The 14,439-nt window shown below is 36.9% G+C and overlaps 1 protein-coding gene across 2 annotated transcripts in view; it reads right to left on the reverse strand.

Moving 5' to 3' along the window:
* Positions 1-14,439, reverse strand: part of UGGT2 (UDP-glucose glycoprotein glucosyltransferase 2) — a 197,357-nt gene that overhangs the window by 134,867 nt on the left and 48,051 nt on the right. For both annotated transcript variants that reach the window (XM_044249974.1, XM_044249975.1), the window contains exons 5-7: positions 10,668-10,842; positions 4,588-4,684; positions 1,142-1,214 (exon numbers count right to left, since the gene is read on the reverse strand). In XM_044249974.1, coding sequence (XP_044105909.1) covers positions 1,142-1,214; positions 4,588-4,684; positions 10,668-10,842 — 345 coding nt within the window. The remainder of the gene's footprint in view (positions 1-1,141; positions 1,215-4,587; positions 4,685-10,667; positions 10,843-14,439) is intronic.

A 14,439-nucleotide genomic window follows, 5' to 3' on the forward strand; every position in this document is an offset into this window, starting at 1 on the left:
TTAACAATTTTCACTGCTGAATTTATATAACCCAGATAAAAATACTTTATTCATATAATATCTCAAAGCAAAGGGTTCTGCCTCAATCGAGAACTAATTTTGAGCATTTCTTCTTTTAAGAAACTAATATCCCAGAGTTCCAAAAGCTTCTTGTGAGATGTGCGATTTATTCCAATAAAAGGTTATGTTTAAAAGAGAATTAAGAAAAAAAGAATAGAACTGTGGGTTCCAAGATGTTGAGACAGCTGACAATGGAATAAAATGTATTATTATCTACTAAATAAATACCTTAATAAATCTGTTTCATGCATTAAGTTCTTAAGGCCACTAGTACACCACTGGGCCAATGCAGTTGAGAAATATAACCCCGTCATCTGTATAAATTAGCACAGTCTCCAAAAATGTTCCCTTGCTCTGTAACAATATCTACTCAAGAGGAGAACTGACCTTGGTGTCCTTTATAAATAGAATATCAGGCAAAAATTAAAACTATTAATAAAAACTGTCCTTTACCTTTAATTAATTTTGCCTTTGTAATGAAATCACAAACTTTCCCTTCCTGTAAATAAGGGAAAACACATATAAACGACAACAATCCCCTTTCATGGGTCTTCAGAGAGCACTCACCATCCTATTCTTGCTCTTCAATCAGTGATGCAGGAAAAAAAAGGAGGGGGGGGGGACACAACTTTAATTTCTGAGTGGTTACTTACACATGTATATGAAATTAAGACCAGATGTTAAAAGGTTTTTAATATGGCAACCTGCACACAGAAATTTAAGAAAATAAATATTTTCTCTTTTTTTGAGGCACAAAAATTTTGTTTATTACATGCTAATGATCCAATACTAACCATGATTTTTCTATCCCAGTAGTTCTGTAAGAGATTCTATAATGTTTTTTGACAAAGATAACTTTGATCATTTCCAATTCCTATTTTGCCAATCATACTCATCATACAGCGAAAATCATGATTATTTTTCCATTGTGTTTTGCATTAATCATGTATGACTTCTGTAATAAATAAAACTGATTACAGGTGTATTTTAAGAAGATGAAACATGCAACAGCACACAGCACAGTGAATTCCTTTAAAAGTTAAGAGCACAGCAACGCAACTTCGTTTCAATTCAGACTCACTTTAATTTCAGGAAGAGAAATCCTTGAACCTCATTTGTCTCAACCTTATCCTCCACAGTAGTATTGGTTGCTGCTGTTTTGGAAACAAAGATAAAACAAAAACATTTTCAGACTGGGAAAGGAACAGGGCATCAAAAATGAGAAGAATGCAAACTTAAATTCCTTTTATTTTACCTTGTTTTCCTTTCACAGCCCAGCTCACTGGTACACACTTCTATTTCTGAGCGTGCTCTCTTTCTAAACAGGCTTGGATCATTAAATATTGAACCAACGCTTTACAAATTATTTTACAGTCCAGTTCTATTTTACAACCAGAATCATAAACCAAAGCGGTTGCAACGAATCCTTTAGCTTTTTTTTTTTCAATTTATTTATTTTTAGAAAAACAGTATTCATTATTTTTTCACCACACCCAGTGCTCCATGCAATCTGTGCCCTCTATAATACCCACCACCTGGTACCCCGACCTCCCACCCCCCCCCGCCACTTCAAACCCCTCAGATTGTTTTTCAGAGTCCATAGTCTCTCATGGTTCACCTCCCCTTCCAATTTACCCCAACTCCCTTCTCCTCTCTAACACCCCTTGTCCTCCAAGCTATTTGTCATGCTCCACAAATAAGTGAAACCATATGCTAATTGACTCTCTCTGCTTGACTTATTTCACTCAGCATAATCTCTTCCTTTAGCTCTTAAGCCAGGCAGGAGCTCCAAGCCCTACTATATCCAATGCCTTTAAAGACAATCAAGAAATCTTTAGAAAGACACCAAAACTCATGGCCTCAAAAAGTAAGGATATAACATGTTACAGTCACTTCCCTTCCCCTTCCCTTCTCCTCTACTCCCCAGACAATTATAACATACAGGGTGGTAACCGGTGTAAGTACAGGGTATGTGGGAGCACAAGACATCGTTATGTTCCTCTGGGGCTGCTCTGGGAGTGTGCCTGAGCCCCTCCAATACACTCCTCCCCTCTCTCTCCTGAAGGCCCGCATCCCCAGGACTACTGCTAAAAGCCCTGGGTGCTGATTCAGTCTTCCTTCTCCTCCTTTTCATTTCTCCATCAGGCAAACGTTTATTGGCTGCCTACTATGATGTCTGTTTCCTGCCAGATAAACACGAGGAAGAGAGACAGAAAAGACACAAACTCCACTTGGCAGAAAGGAGAGAGAGAGACAATTTTAATACAGTGTGTAAAACTTCTATGAAGGAAAGCATAGAATATGTGGGATAGAGAAAAGAGAAAACCACCCTTGGCAGAGCAAAAAGACAGGCATTCATCTCAGAGGTACTGACTAATAGTTTCAAGTTTTAAAAGATGAATAGGCCTTTGATGAAAGAAAAGCGGGACCAAGGAGAAGGTTTCAGGCAGAGGGAACAGCATATGCTAAGGGATAAAAGTACTTGATAGAGGTCATGAAGGTTTAGCATAGAGCCAAACGTGGAGGCATCGAGGCAACAGAAAACTATTCTGTATTGTAGTTTGGTGTTGCAGAACAGAAGGTACAAATGAGACGCTGAGGGGCAGTGACAAAGTGGAAAGAGGCTGGAGTATGAAAAGCTTCTTTGCAATGCTACAGTACTAGGATTTATGAGGGAGGTTATGGCGAGCCTCTGCGGGATTTTAACCAGTGGAGTCACAAAGTCAGATTTCATCATAAGGCTTTCAACCTGAAAGCACCGTGAAGAACACTAATCCATCTGTTTTAGGGGGAAAGGAGGACTCGGGGCACAGAAGGCCAAAGATCAGACAGAAAGCCAGTTAGACGTCTGACGTATACAGAGGGAAAAAACAGAACTGAATGAAAGGAGTGTCTACTCGAATGAAGATCAGATCTACTGCACACATACGTTTAGAGGCTGATGAGAGAATTAGTGTGTAATGTGTAGTACAGAGCATTAATGTGATCACCTGACTTTATAAAATTTTTTTATCTGACCTTTCAAAGAAGATTCCACAGGCCCAATAGCTAGAAAATGCCTTATGTCACTGTTGTGACTATTAAGTAAAATACTAAATTACAAAACACTGTAAAGCTACATATAAGCTATATAGAAATATCTAAAATCTGAATATTCGTATTTGCTCTATACTTTTCCAGCAACTCTAACTGAGAGGACTTAACAGTGATACAGATCTGTATTTGAAGCACAGTCAGGAGGAGTGTCCAGAGCTAGATCTGTGATGAGAGCAGGGCCTCCAGGAGCACATCCTTAATAGATGAAGTTGAAGTAGAAGCCCCATCTGAGAGCATATAAAAGAATGAATTAAAGATTCTCTCTCTTTTTTTTTTTTAAAGGTTTTATTTATTTGACAGACAAAGATCACAAGTAGGCAGAGAGGCAGGCAGAGAGAGAGAGGGGAAAGCAGGCTCCCTGATGAGCAAAGAGCCCCACTCAGGGCTCCATCTCAGGACCCTGGGATCACGACCTGAGCTGAAGGCAGAGGCTTTAACCCACTGAGCCACCCAGGCACTTCCAAATTAAAGACTTTTTTTTTTTTCAAATTAAAGACTCTTAACCAGGGGTGTCTGAGTGGCTCAGCTTGTTGGGTATCTGACTCCTGATTTCAGCTCAGCCCACATGCGGCTTCCTGCTCAGCCCAGAGTTTGCTTGTGATCACCTCCCGCTCCCCCCGGCTTGCACACGTGCACGCGCTCACTCTTTCAAATAAATAAATCTTTAAAAAAAAAACTTAATCAAGAATCAGGTATAAATAAATTTTGGATGAACCAGTTAATAAAAGATTTTCACAAGCATCTGAAAACTACTTTAGCTTCTTCAGGGACTCCAGAGTCCTTTATCTAGAGCATGTAGCTTAAGCACAATCATAGATACAGGTTTGTAGATCACAGATATAACCGAATCTACTTCATCTAAACTAGCAACCCCCAGGCCTCTCCTATCCTACTTCAAGAGCAGCAGTATCCTGCTAACATCATTACAAACATGTGAGACAAAGCTTCCTAACACCATGTGTGGCCCATGAACTTTCAGACTGACTGAGACACTGACCCCCTTAGATACCTCCACCACCAGCCCCCGACTGGCTGGGTACCCCGTGAGACACCCCATGCCCTCAGCCCCACCTCCAGGCCAGGCTGGCTGGCCATACCCGGCGGTCACCACAGCCATGACCAGCCTCATCTACTGCCTCAGCCTGCCTTGTCTAGGTTACCATTTTTTATGTGTTGTTCACAATGGTGGCGAAGCCACCAGATAAAGCAAAACAAGATTTTTTCCCCCAATTTTTAAAGATGTTTTTGAGTCCCACAATATTAAATATATTTCTTTCAGAATATAATCAAATTCTAAACTAAGGAGAAACAAGTGTACCCCATCTCCAGCCTCAAATGAACCTGTGTAAGATTATAGTCAGTTACTGTTTTTTTAAAAAGTATATAAGCATCCAAATTTTTATTCTGCTCAAGTTCAGAGAGTAAACTTACTTTTAACTTGGGTATCATCCAAAGCTTTGTATTCTGTACTTTTAATCGCTAGCTCCACACCATAGCCGGATAAGTACATTTTCTGTGAGACTGGTTTCTGTTCCAACACATTTAGATTTTTAAAAAGAGAAAATATTTGGTCAAACATCTTCTTTTAAATCCAGTATGTTTGTGTATTAGGATATTAGGGTAAATTAATATATTTTTTAAAAGATTTTATTTCTTTTTTTGAGAGAAAGAGAACAGGGGGGCAAGGGAGGGAGCAGATGGAGAAGTAGGCTCCCCAATGAGTAAAGAGCCCGATGCAGGACTCGACCCCAGGACCCAGGATCATGACGTGAGCCAAAGGTAGATGCTTAACCAACTGAATCACCCACACACCCCTACTTTGTTTTTTAAACATTGTGAAATATTATTTGGGGGATATTTAAATACTCTCTCTAGACAGCATATGAAGGACCCAGAATTTAGTTAATCACCACTTCTTTACTTTCTAAAAACTTTGTTATGGTTTTAATGTTTTAATTACCCTTTTAAAAGGAAAAATACCTGATCTTTTTCTGTTAACTATGGTAACTTCCCCATTTCTCCTATGAGTTAATTAATAGAAGCTTCAATACAATTAAGTTTCAATAAAACTGTACTCCTTTCAGTGAACTACACAGGATTTGCTAAACCGCCAAATGCTATTCATTTGCTAGTTATAACTTAGCTAGTTATACATAGTTATAACTGTAGTGTTGCTAAAAGCAATATTGAAGAGTAGAGGCAAAAGACACCAAAAAACACAGTGTCTTGAACAATCTGATTAAATTTTTCTTCACGTTTCTCAGTGATTAAAATATACCGAATGCCACAGATCAGTATCTACTCTTGCAACAATGGCAAAAATTGCCTAAAATGGGAGTTCTCTGAGGTATTGCTGATTGGAATTTTAATACCTAACTTTCCCCTTTCTGTAAAGGACAAATACAAAATGTACTTCTAGAGATTACCCTATCAAGGAAGAGAACGCACATTTATTTCAAAAGGTAAGCAACCTGGATGAATATACATAACATTTCTAGAAGATGTCTAAGGTTCTTTCTAGCTTCCAGATGGAAATTCTTATCCATTTTGCTACAGTCATCATCATTTGGCACATTCTTTCATGGCTTAGGAAACTGGTTTAACCTAGCGCCTTGCGAACTCCCTGGAACATGGTGTGCATCTGTGCTTACTCAAGTTTGCAAGAGGGCAGTTTTACGATCCTACACGTGATAGCGGAAAAGGTAGAGATTGGAGGGAAGGAGAACCTTTGTCAATAGGTTTTTTTTTTTTTTCTTTTTATTCTCTTCTTTCCTTCCTAGCTCCCCTGCCTCCAACCTTAAAAATAAGCAGATGACCAGAGTGACTATTCCTGGGCTATTCTATTTCCAAATAAGATGATGTAAGAATTAGTTTCAGATATGCAGAGAAATATTTAACACTGCTGCCCACATGAAAATGTAATTTGCTAATTTCTCAGGCACATGCTATAATGAAAGATAACACAAGGGAACTGAGCTGCTTATAATTATGGTCATGTGAAAATATTTTAGAGAGTTTTCAATTTCATACAGCTCAATTTAAAAATCCATTTGACTATCCACCAAAAAGACAATCAGCTGGTAGAGAAGCAAATCGAAGCTCCAAGTCTACATATTTTGTTATAGTTCATAAAAGAAATGCAATTTCAAATAACCAATTTCCATTATCAATTCTGAAATATTATTAGCTCCTCAGGAATAAAGATAAATGTTTATTAAATTCATATTTACTGACTCCATTTGAAAATGTATTAATATAAAATGTGAACTGTAGTCTAATAAGTTTGGATTTGCAAACCAAAAATGCTCGTAGACTAAATCAACTGGTGAGAAGACTCTTTCTTCATTTTTCTATTTCTTCTTTCCAAAAGAAGAAATACCTGTTCCAAAGGTAGCAAAAATAAGTTTATTTTATTAGAATTACATGTTGACCAGATTTAAAATATACCTATTTTGAATGTACAATACATTGTTCATTAAAAGGCTATAATTTGATGTGACAAAGTGCCCAGATAGTTGGCTAGTATGTGTTCATAGTTTATTTAATGGTCACATTCTCTAAAAAATAACTTGGGGGACACTGATTTCTTGACAGATGATCATATCTCCCCGTGTAGGGCACATTAGAATCACTGGGGGGACATTTAAAAAAAATAAACAATAATTTGATCTCCCACTTCCATTCCTACTCTGGTATAATTGACATAAACACTGTAAGTTTAAGGTGTACAACATAATGATTTGATCATTATGAAACAATTACCACATTAAGTTTAGTTAACATCCAAACCTCAGTATTTTTTCTTGTGATAAGTACTTTAAAGATCTATACTCTTAGCAACTTGCAAATATGCAACACAGTAGTATTAGGTCACCCCAGAACTTGTAGCTGGAAGTCTGTACTTTCCAACCACCTTCACCCATCAACACCACCTCCCATTTTCTAGGAGTCTGGTTGTTTTTTAGGTTCCACATGTAAGTGACATCATTACAGTATTTGTCTTTCTCTGTCCGATTTCTTTCAATTAACATAATGCCCTCAAGAGGCCATCCATACTGTCACAAATGGCAGGATTTCTTTCCCTTTAAAGGATGAGTACTGGGACGCCTGGGTGGCGCAGTTGGTTGGACGACTGCCTTTGGCTCAGGGCGTGATCCTGGAGTCCTGGGATCGAGTCCCGCATCAAGCTCCCAGCTCCATGGGGAGTCTGCTTCGCTCTCTGACCTTCTCCTCGCTTGTGCTCTCTCTCACTGTCTCTCTCTCTCTCAAATAAATAAATAAAATCTTAAAAAAAAAAAAAAAAGGATGAGTACTGTTCCACCGTATACACACACCACATTTTCTTGATCCATTTATCCACCGCTGAGCATGGGGGCTGTTCCCATGTCTACATTATGGTAGGTAATACGGCAATGAACATGGGACCACAGACAGATTTTCAAGTTAGTATTTGTTTCCTTTGGATATATACCCAGAAGCAGAAATACCAGATCATACAGAGGTTCTTTTTAAACATTTTTGAGGTACCTCCATATTGTTTTCTATAGTGGCTGTACCAATTCACTCTCTCATCAACAGTGCAAAAATATTCCCTTTTCTCCACATCCTCTCACACCTGTCTTTTTGATAACAGCAATTCTAACAAGTCTGAGGTGGAACCTCATTATTGTGGTTTCTATTTACATTTGCTGGTTTGTGATGTCGAATGCCTTTTCATGTACTTGCTGGCCAGTTGTAAGTCTCCATTGGAAAAATGTCTATTCAGTCTCTTTGCCCATTCTTTTCATCAGACTACATTTTTTACTACTGAGTTGCCTGAAGTCCTTATGTATTTCAGATATTAACCCCTTATCAGATATATGATTTACAAATATTTTCTCCCATTCCATACATTGCCTTCGATTTTGTTAACAGCTTCCTTTGCTGTGCAGACGCTTTTCAGTTTGAGGTAGTCCTACTTTATTTTTTCTTTTCTATTTTATTGTACTTCATTTTTGCTTTTGTTGCCTTTGCTTTTGGCATCAAATCCAAAAAATCGCTGCTAAGACCACTGACAAGGGGCTTTTTCCTTAGGTTTTCTTCTAGGAGTTTCATGATTTCATATTTTATATTTAAATCCTTAATCCAATTCAAGTTAATTTTTATGAGTGTTGTCAAATAGGGGGCTAGTTCCATTCTTTTGCATGTGGTTATCCAGTTTTTCCAGCACCATTTAACTGAGTATGTTTTGCTCCCTTGTTGAATATTAGTTGACCATTTATGCATGGGTTTATTTCTTGGCTCTCTATTCCACTGATCTACATAGTTCTATGCCAATACCAAAAATGTTTGTTTTAATACTACAGTTTTGTAATTCAGTGTTTTTTTACATGGATTTACTTGACAGACAGAGATCACAAGTAGGCAGAGAGAGAGAGAGAGAGAGAGATAGAGGAGGAAGCAGGCTCCCCGCTGAGCAGACAGCCTAATGCTGGGCTTGATCCCAGGACCCTGGGACCATGACCTGAGTCAAAGGCAGAGGCTTTAACTCACTGAGCCACCCAGGCACCCCTGTAATGTAGTTTAAAATCAGGAAGCATGATGCCTCTAGCTTTGTTCTTTGTCAAGACTGCTTTAGAATTTACAGCTCTTGCAACTGAAATGTATTTGTGTAAAGGAGACATTATATTATTGGAAAAGAATAGAATATAAAAACATAAAAACATACATGTCTATATGAAAACTTGGTATATGATGGTTTAGAATAAAGACTTAACTCTTCAATAAATTATGTGGGGACCAATAATTTTCATATGGAGAAACTAGAATTGTATCTCCAGCCTGCAGCATATTCAAATATATTCCAGATAAATTAAAAACTGAAACTCAAAAAACAGCATTTTAATTATTACAAGAAAATACATGAGAATGTCTTTATGACATCGTGAAGTGAATCACTAAAGAAAAGTTGGATAAATCTGACATCACAATTATTACTTGCACTGAACCAAAGATGTCATAAATAATTTGTTTTAATACCAGAAGACCAGAAATATTGTAGAAGATATTTGCAAAGTATAGAAGAAAAGATTAGTATTCAGAACATATATTTCAAAATCTGCAGGTAAGAAAAAGAGAAACCCAGGGGCACATGGGTGGCTCAGTGGGTTAAAGCCTCTGCCTTTGGCTCAAGTCATGATCCCAGGGTCCCGGGATCGAGCCCTGCATTGGGCTCTCTGCTCAGCAGGGACCCTGCTTCCCCCTCTCTCTCTGTCTGCCTCTCTGCCTACTTGTGATCTCTGTCTAATAAATAAATAAAATCTAAAAAAAAAAAAAGAAAAAGAGAAACCCAAATAATCCAATATAAAAACAAGTAAAGAATATGGATAGGCAATTAACAAGTATATTTGTGATGCTTTTATTATCTTAAACATTAATATGCAAATCACGAGTATTTCAACATAAAACACTCTTTCCATGTTGGGAATATAGTGGTAAAAAAAGCAAAGTTGTTCTCTAACGTTCATTCTAGTATATTTGCCTGAATTGGATTGCGTGGGGTCGGGGGAATAGTGTGGAGGTATGAAAGAAAGAAAACTGGAGATACAGCAATGGTACTATAGTCATTAGACCAGAATACTGTAACAGAATGTGACAGAAATGAGAGGTTGGAAGAATGAGAATTCAATGTATTCGATCAGAAAGTTGAATACTATAGTCCACTAAAGAAATAGTTAAGAGCATTCCCATACCATGCTTCACACTTCAAACTAATATATACCATAACAATTAAATTAGATTTCCTCACCATAATACTTTTTCATCACAAATAATTGTATTTATGGGGCGAATGGGTGGCTCCGTTGGTTAAGTGTCTGTCTGCCTTCGGCTCAACTCATGATCCCAGGGTCCTGGGATGGAGCCCTGCGTTGGGACCCCTGCTCAGCGGGGAGCCTGCTTCTCCCTCTCCTCCCCGCTCATGCTCTCTCTTGCTATCTCTCTCTCTGTCAAATAAGTAAAATCTCTAAAAGATAATAATAATTGTATTTAAAGGGGTGCACCTGGGTGGCTCAGTTGATTAAGCATCTGACTCTCGATTTCAGTTTGGGTCATGACCTCAGGGTCATGGGCTTGGGCTCTGTGCTGCGATGCGCATGGAGTCTGCTTAAGAATCTCCCTCTCCCTCTCCTCTACCCCTTCTCCCCCATGCTCACACATCTCCCTCTCTCTCAAAAAACAAACCAAAAAAACCCTCTATTTATGAATCCTAGCAAATATTATACACATATCATTTTGTTTTTTATCCAAGTTTTAAATCTGTTTCAGATTTAAGAAGAAAGGAACCGGAAGAGAGAGGAGTATCAACAAGATACCGAAGAATCCCCATATACTTTTCCATAGAAAATTCACATTTGATAGGTATGTTAATTTTTAAAAATCTTTAACTGTTCAGGTGAAAATTATGTAAAACCTAGTAAGGAAATTATCAAACATAATTTTTATATACAAACGAATCTTGGATAATACTGTACCTGAATATAATGCCGAAGAACATACAGAATTTTCCCATTTTGAGCTTTTTCAGACAATACTTTGTGAAATTTACTAAATGCTCTGGTACCAATTTCAGCATAGAGTATAGTCACTGGTAAGTTCTCTTTGTTTGTAGGAAATTTATGATCACCTTTAAACAGATAAGGTCTGGGCCTAAAATAGAAACAAAACACAAACATTTTTTATTAAGACTTTAAGTAATCTCTACACAAAATGTGGGCTCAACCTAAAATGGAAACGAAACACATTTATTTATTTATAAAGATTTTAGTTACTCTCTACAGAGAATGTGGGGCTCAAACCCACAACCCCGAGATCAAGAGTTCCATGCTCTACTGACTGAGCCAGCTAGGCCCCGCAAAGCACAAACTTTTTAAAAGAACTGAAAGAGCATACTGAAAATATATCATGACCTTTTATAATTTCTACTTACCAAACAACTTATAGGGGAAAAAGTACACATACACACACACATATACACACATATACATACATACATATGTACACATACATATATACACGTACGTGTGTGTGTGTATGATATAAAAAAAGAATTTAAACTTCCTGTGGTGAATTTTCATTCTGTGTACAGGTTAATATAGTAATTTCTGTGGGAGAACTAAAAAATGTAAAGATAATATACCTAGAAAATAACTTTCCTTGCACACAAAACAATATAATAAACATATATGACAGCATGTAATGCTCAAAGTTTTATAGCTGTCGGTCAGTGAGAAAGAATGCACACTCAGTATCTGATATCTGACGGAATCAACAGAAAATAACTTCTACTCAAGACAGAAATCTGGTTAACCCAAAATTGAACACTACAAGTATTTTTAATGAACAAGATTTACTATCTTTAAATAACAGATAGTGGTAATATATTTTTCAATGAAAAAAAATTTTTTTAATTAGAAGGGTATAATTTTTCATAGCTCACATTTCTTGAAAATGAGTTCCAAATATTTAGAAAACAAAAACATTATATCATACAAAGATTATCAGTACTTAATATGAATAACAACTTATGAAATTCTCATGGATAATCAAAGAAACAGAATTCCTATGGTCTGGCCCTGTCATAGACTTTGATACTGTCTTCCTCGCGAGGCACTATCCTAGATTCTTTATACATATCAGTACAGTCTCTTTTCCCACCAATTCCTTTAGGTAATTACTATCATTTAAACTTTTAAGATTCCTGAGGCTAAGACAAGTTAAATATCCAGGGTGAGATCAAAGAAAGCCAGGATTTCAACTCCTGTCTACGGAATCCTAAACCCACATCTTTTAACGACTTACAAGGTAGAAAGAAAAACAAGATAATGAAGTTAATAATAAAAAGGTGTTGAGAAGTGACTTTTATTTAATGAATTCAGATATCTATAACCTTTTAGTCATTTACTATCTTTTTTTTTTTTAAGATTTTATTTATTTATTTGACAGAGAACACAAGTAGGCAGAGAGGCAGGCAGAGAGAGACAGAGAAGCAGGCTCTGCACTGAGCAGAGAGCCCGATGCGGGGCTCGATCCCAGGACCCCGGGATCATGACCCGGGCCGAAGGCAGAGGCTTTAACCTGCTGAGCCACCCAGGCGCCCCTCATTTACTATCTTTAAGAACAAATATGAAAAAAAGGGGAGAGGGACAGGGGCATGAACAACAAAACTACCGCACACCCATGAAAAGACTGTGGGGTTTGAAAGTAGGCAGAATTGGATTCAAGTTCTAGTTCGATTACTAGCTATGTGACTCTGAGCCAGGGATTTGATCTCTCTTGGGCCTATTTCTTTATCTGTTCAAGAGGAGGTATTCTCACTACCTCTTAGGCGTGTCCTAAAGATTTACCAAAATGACTTAAAAATTGTCTAGCAGAACATAAAGCACATGCTTGAAGCTCAAGAACCATTCTTCTCTCATTCTTGCCAAACTCCCCTTACTTAAACTATTGATCCAGAGTACTGTCAAGGAAAAAAGGAATCAAATGTTGGATGGTAAACCACCATTAGCGATCAAAGTAGGGAAGGTGCTTGGGTGGCTCAGTCAGTTAAGTGTCTGCCTTCAGCTCAAGTCACGGTCCCAGAGTCCTGGGATCGAATTCCGCATCAGACTTCTTGAGGGGGTAGGGGTGGGGCCTGCTTCTTCCTCTACCCCTCAATTTGCTCTCATTCTTGCTCAAATATTTTTTTAAAAAATGATGAAAGTAGGGGGTATTTATCCATGTAATTATGACTATATACACCTTATTTCCAAAAGGATACACAAAAACTTGATAGCACTGGTTGACTCTGGGGAGAAGTTCTAGAAGTCTGGAGTAATAAAGAATCTTATAATTTGCTGTATGTACACATTGTATTATTTCTTAATGCTTAAACTTAATACATTGGGAACATGTCCTTTTGGTATAAATTAACATAAAATTCCTCAAAAAATTAAAGGGACAAGTTCTATACTCAGATGAACACAATTATTAGATCATTTTATTTATTCCCTCAGGTTTCATATACTAGATGTGTATAGGATTTTTACTTATTGACATAACTAAAAAGTTTACAGTATGTTTATATTATAATCTTATTATGTTTATCATATTGTTTTGCATGTAAAGCAAATTACTTTGCAGGCGTATTTTCTTTACATTTTTAAATTCTCCTATAATAGTTAATTTAACCTGCACAGAGTAAGGGAAAAAAATTCTCAAAATCAAAATTTAAAATGAAAATGGAATCTTTTTATCAAGAGGCATGATTTTAAATATGAAAAATTCAAAAGTAAAATTCTATTACTTATTTGAGCTAAATAGAAATTGATAAAATGGTTTGGTGATAACCACTGTTATTTTATAGAAAAACATTTCTAGAATATTCATGATAAATTTAGACTTTCTACAATAAACTGTGGTAAATAACAACTGATTTTTCAGCTTCCTGATATGACTGTAAAGTTGTACATGTATAAATTTTATCTTCTAATAGAGAAATTCAAATTTCTAGTCTAATTACAGAACAAGGCTCACCAATGAAAATAAGTTAGCTTTTACATTTAAAAAACTGGCTAAATTACTATTGTTCCTAGTTATTGACTTACTTTAAATCATAATCAATCAAGGGCTCAATACCTCTAACAGAATAATGAAAACTTCCACTAATTACTGGCTTCAAATGTGTCATATTTCTGGACACTGACATGGAGTACTGTGTTTATTTCAGGTTTATAAGATTACATGAGTTCAAGCACCTTTACAGTGATTTATAATTTGGCTGTCATGCACACTCACCCACCTTCTGTTAATAAACTTTTTAAGTTCAACACATTCATCCACTTTCATTATTATTATTATTAAAGATTTTGAGAGAGAAAGAGAGTGAGAGCAGGAAAGGGGATGGCGGCAGTGGGAGAGCAAGAAGATGCCACACTGAGCAGGAAGCCCCATGCGGGGCTCAATCCCAGAACCTGGGATCATGACCTGAGCCAAAGGCAGGTGTTTGAGCCACCCAGGTGCTCCATCATCCACTTTCATGATTAACATTTACTGTAAGCTAATATTTTAAAAATATTACTGTCAATGTTTGGATATTTGAAACATGAAACAAGCAAAATTTTAGCCTCAAGTAAAAGCTGAGTTCATGATTAATCTCTTCTGCAACAGATGAGACAAAAATGTGCAAAACAAGAGAAATAGAATTAGTTGCCATTCTTCACAGGATCCTATTAATAAACACAAAAATAATGCAAAATCATACTTCAT

The sequence above is a fragment of the Neovison vison genome, chromosome 5, assembly GCF_020171115.1.
Source record: "Neovison vison isolate M4711 chromosome 5, ASM_NN_V1, whole genome shotgun sequence".
Classification (NCBI taxonomy): domain Eukaryota; kingdom Metazoa; phylum Chordata; class Mammalia; order Carnivora; family Mustelidae; genus Neogale; species Neogale vison.